This window comes from Pecten maximus, chromosome 1 (assembly GCF_902652985.1).
Source record: "Pecten maximus chromosome 1, xPecMax1.1, whole genome shotgun sequence".
Classification (NCBI taxonomy): domain Eukaryota; kingdom Metazoa; phylum Mollusca; class Bivalvia; order Pectinida; family Pectinidae; genus Pecten; species Pecten maximus.
The window spans coordinates 9,124,873-9,129,673 of record NC_047015.1 but is presented as its reverse complement, the minus strand read 5'-3'; the positions used below and the strand labels follow the sequence as shown (position 1 = coordinate 9,129,673).

The 4,801-nt window shown below is 38.4% G+C and overlaps 1 protein-coding gene across 1 annotated transcript; it reads left to right on the top strand.

Annotated features, from left to right (window-relative positions):
- Nucleotides 1–949: 949 nt before the first annotated feature.
- LOC117316233 lies at nucleotides 950–4,601 on the top strand. Its single transcript, XM_033871143.1, has 3 exons — nucleotides 950–1,270; nucleotides 2,877–3,318; nucleotides 3,386–4,601. The coding sequence occupies exons 1-3, from the start codon at nucleotides 950–952 to the stop codon at nucleotides 3,853–3,855; spliced, it is 1,233 nt and encodes a 410-aa protein (XP_033727034.1). The 3' UTR covers nucleotides 3,856–4,601.
- The last annotated feature ends 200 nt before the right edge of the window (nucleotides 4,602–4,801 follow it).

Here is a 4,801-nt window from a genome sequence, read left to right as displayed (position 1 = left end):
AACTGGCACAACTAGGGACCAGGAGGAATCAACACTTGAAGCTTGAGAAATATACCTTCAGTACTTTCCAAGACATAGTGATAACAAGGATTGATTAAAGACAGACAGACCACGGACCATGGACAAACAGCCAACCATCGTCAGATAAAGAAAGGAAGATGAGGCAACAACCTATAGAACAATGGGAAGAGCTTTCAGAATCCTAAACCGGTAGGAGACTGGGAGTGGATTGTAGGTCTTCACAGGAAATTGACAAAGAGATCGTTCTAATCTATCTCAGATTATATGTTTTTATTTGGTCACCTGGGGCAAGGAAGATTATGTCATAGAGCGGAGTCATATGGGAGAAAGAAGATGATGTATGTTGATAGAGAGCAGGGAGAAATGGAGGTGACTGAGCTATCCAGCGGAAGTAGGAAGCAGAGGCTTCCCTGTAGTCTGTGTGGAGAATATTCTCTACATTGGGTAGTACTATAGGTAGAAGTAGATGATCACAACTGTGGAACACCCATCCCCAGAGTGGTGGAAATACATGATAAGGGATGAACTTGGCCGAGGATGTTAGCAGTGCAGCAGCAACACCATAGCTGTATGTAGGTAAAAGCTATAACCAACCTTAACTGCAAAAATTCAAAATGGCCATCTGATAGCCATTTTGTATGGTGATTTCGATCAGTCTATAAGTTACAACTAGTGACCTACAGGAACCTACACTTGGAACTTCAGAAAGATCCGTAAATAAGTACAAGTAGTGTATCTGTCAGTCAGAAAGAAAGAGTGATAGCAAACTGTCAAGTTTGTTTTCCAATCAGTCTCAGTATGAAGGTGACAGAAAGAAGAGATAATTAGGATTGATTATGGACAGATTGAGTGTGATGGACGGACCGAGTGTGATGGACGGACTTAGTGTGATGGACGGACCGAGTGTGATGGACGGACAGATTGAGTGATGGACGGACCGAGTGTGATGGACGGACCGAGTGTGCTGGACAGACCGAGTGTGATGGACGGACTGAGTGTGATGGACAGACTGAGTGTGATGGACGGACTGAGTGTGATGGACGGACTGAGTGTGATGGACGGACTGAGTGTGATGGATGGACTGAGTGTGATGGACGGACTGAGTGTGATGGACAGACTGAGTGTGTTGGACAGACTGAGTGTGATGGACGGACTAAGTGTGTTGGACAGACTGAGTGTGATGGACGGACTGAGTGTGATGGACAGACTGAGTGTGATGGACGGACTGAGTGTGATGGACGGACTGAGTGTGATGGACTGACTTTACAGCCAACCATCTGTTGATGGCGAGCTAAAAACAAATCATAAATACATGGAAAGACAATTTGTAATTTAATTGAAGCACATGTAGATAAACAATTGTCGAGTTTGCTGTTCAGTAGTTACCAGAACATTTATAATTAAACTTAATACATGGCATGAAGTAAACAAGCAAGTTCTTAACAAGCTTAAAACAAACAGGTGATGACAAATAATTGCAATTAACCAGTTTAACAATAAAAACATAAAATTTAATACCTTAAAACTGATATACAGCAAGATGTGTTCATTAACATTTTACACTCAAAACAACCCAAATATTACTCCTTAACAATCATCAGATCTGTGTACAATAATGCCTGGATATAGATAGCCAGGGTCCTCCATTAAATGCTGGTCACAGTACAGTTGGACTATATTACAGATATGTCACAGCCTGTCCGTAGTGTGATCAGATTTACATGGTACAGATATGTCACAGCCTGTCTGTAGTGTGATCAGATTTACATGACGAGTTAGGATTACAATCAGTATTGAACTGATACAACAACCAGGTATTGCTATTTACACAAAGGAATGCAGGAGCAGGCATCATGTGGTAAAGGCAGGCATATCGTTGTCATGACAACTAACATATACAAAACATTTATATCAAACAGACTTTGAAATAACATGGTCACACTGACCTATAATGACGTATCTATGTAAGATATGAGATTCTTAATGGTGTTCGACAGACATACATATAAATAAGATCAAAGAGTTTTAGTTGTCTCTCACGGACATATATGTAAATAAGATTCCTTGTAATGACTATACACATTACAGAATTGAAACAAATTATTGATAAACCAAGCAGGTACCAACATACTTCCTAATCAGTACACATAGCACCGGTCCTTTGTGACCTCCTCGACTATTTCTATGGCACGAAGAAATGCACCTTCTTGATAAAAAAATAGATAATAAACAGTAACAAATACACAAAAAGCACTAAAATGAACACTGATTATTTTATAAAATATTACATGTATATTTATATAAATGGTGGTGAATGAGGGTTCTCAAACCATTTTATATTTTTTTTTTAAATTACGGTGACACAAATCAAAATGGATGAGTTATATATATATATATAGAATATGTAATTTGTAACATTTTATATATCATTATTTCAAATCATTATTATTGTATCTATCAGCAAATAAGTTCCTGTCCACAAATAAATACTGTCTTATTGTTTTTCTTTTTTTTTGAATATCCAATTCTAAACAGTAGCCAGTATCTAGTCCACACATTAGCCCTTCCAAAATTTCAGGACAAAAAATTGCACTATGGGAGGGATTTGTTTGAGGATAAATATGGTACTAATCTTCATACTTGGCCATGGGTAGGGGGCTTACTTGAGGATAAATATAGTACTTAACTTTGACCCTAGGGGAGGGGGTTATCTGAGGATAAACATGGTATGATATAGCTTTCCTACAAGAGTTGTCTCCCATCCATTGCAGAAACCTTTTTAATCCATAGGCCAAAATTAAGTCATTAGAAAATCCTAACTCATTGCTGTATGATGGGTATGTATGAGTTTGTAGTGTATCAAACTAGTGGTTATAGCCAGGAGTTTGTACTGTATCAAACTAGTGGTTATAGCCAGGAGTTTGTACTGTATCACACTAGTGGTTATAGCCAGGAGTTTGTACTGTATCAAACTAGTGGTTATAGCCAGGAGTTTGTACTGTATCAAACCAGTGGTTATAGTCAGGAGTTTGTACTGTATCAAACTAGTGGTTATAGCCAGGAGTTTGTACTGTATCAAACTAGTGGTTATAGCCAGGAGTTTGTACTGTATCAAACTAGTGGTTATAGAGTTTGTACTGTATCAAACCAGTGGTTATAGCCAGGAGTTTGTACTGTATCACACTAGTGGTTATAGCCAGGAGTTTGTACTGTATCAAACTAGTGGTTATAGCCAGGAGTTTGTACTGTATCAAACTAGTGGTTATAGCCAGGAGTTTGTACTGTATCAAACTAGTGGTTATAGAGTTTGTACTGTATCAAACTAGTGGTTATAGCCAAGAGTTTGTACTGTATCAAACCAGTGGTTATAGCCAGGAGTTTGTACTGTATCACACTAGTGGTTATAGCCAGGAGTTTGTACTGTATCAAACTAGTGGTTATAGCCAGGAGTTTGTACTGTATCAAACTAGTGGTTATAGCCAGGAGTTTGTACTGTATCATACTAGTGGTTATAGCCAGGAGTTTGTACTGTATCAAACTAGTGGTTATAGCCAGGAGTTTGTACTGTATCAAACTAGTGGTTATAGCCAGGAGTTTGTACTGTATCACACTAGTGGTTATAGCCAGGAGTTTGTACTGTATCACACTAGTGGTTATAGCCAGGAGTTTGTACTGTATCAAACTACTGGTTATAGCCAGGAGTTTGTACTGTATCACACTAGTGGTTATAGCAAGGAGTTTGTACTGTATCAAACTAGTGGTTATAGCCAGGAGTTTGTACTGTATCAAACTAGCGGTTATAGCCAGCCAGGAGTTTGTACTGTATCAAACTAGTGGTTATAGCCAGGAGTTTGTACTGTATCAAACTAGTGGTTATAGTCAGGAGTTTGTACTGTATCAAACTAGTGGTTATAGCCAGGAGTTTGTACTGTATCAAACTAGTGGTTATAGCCAGGAGTTTGTACTGTATCAAACTAGTGGTTATAGCCAGGAGTTTGTACTGTATCAAACTAGTGGTTATAGCCAGGAGTTTGTACTGTATCAAACTAGTGGTTATAGCCAGGAGTTTGTACTGTATCACACTAGTGGTTATAGCCAGGAGTTTGTACTGTATCAAACTAGTGGTTATAGCCAGGAGTTTGTACTGTATCAAACTAGTGGTTATAGCCAGGAGATTGTACTGTATCAAACTAGTGGTTATAGCCAGGAGTTTGTACTGTATCACACTAGTGGTTATAGTCCGGAGTTTGTACTGTATCACACTAGTGGTTATAGCCAGGAGTTTGTACTGTATCAAACTAGTGGTTATAGTCAGGAGTTTGTACTGTATCAAACTAGTGGTTATAGTCAGGAGTTTGTACTGTATCAAACTAGTGGTTATAGTCAGGAGTTTGTACTGTATCAAACTAGTGGTTATAGCCAGGAGTTTGTACTGTATCAAACTAGCGGTTATAGTCCGGAGTTTGTACTGTATCACACTAGTGGTTATAGCCAGGAGTTTGTAATCAACCATAAGTTATAGCTTATAGTTTTTATAGTTGATAGTCTACAGCATACAGCCAATAACATTCGCTAATAGTCTACAGGAAACAGCACATTACATTCTCTAATAGTCTACAGCAAACAGCCAATAACATTCTCTAATAGTCTACAGCAAACAGCACATTACATTCTCTAATAGTCTACAGCATACAGCCAATAACATTCTCTAATAGTCTACAGCGTACAGCCCATAACATTCTCTAATAGTCTAAAGCATACAGCCAATAACATTCTCTAA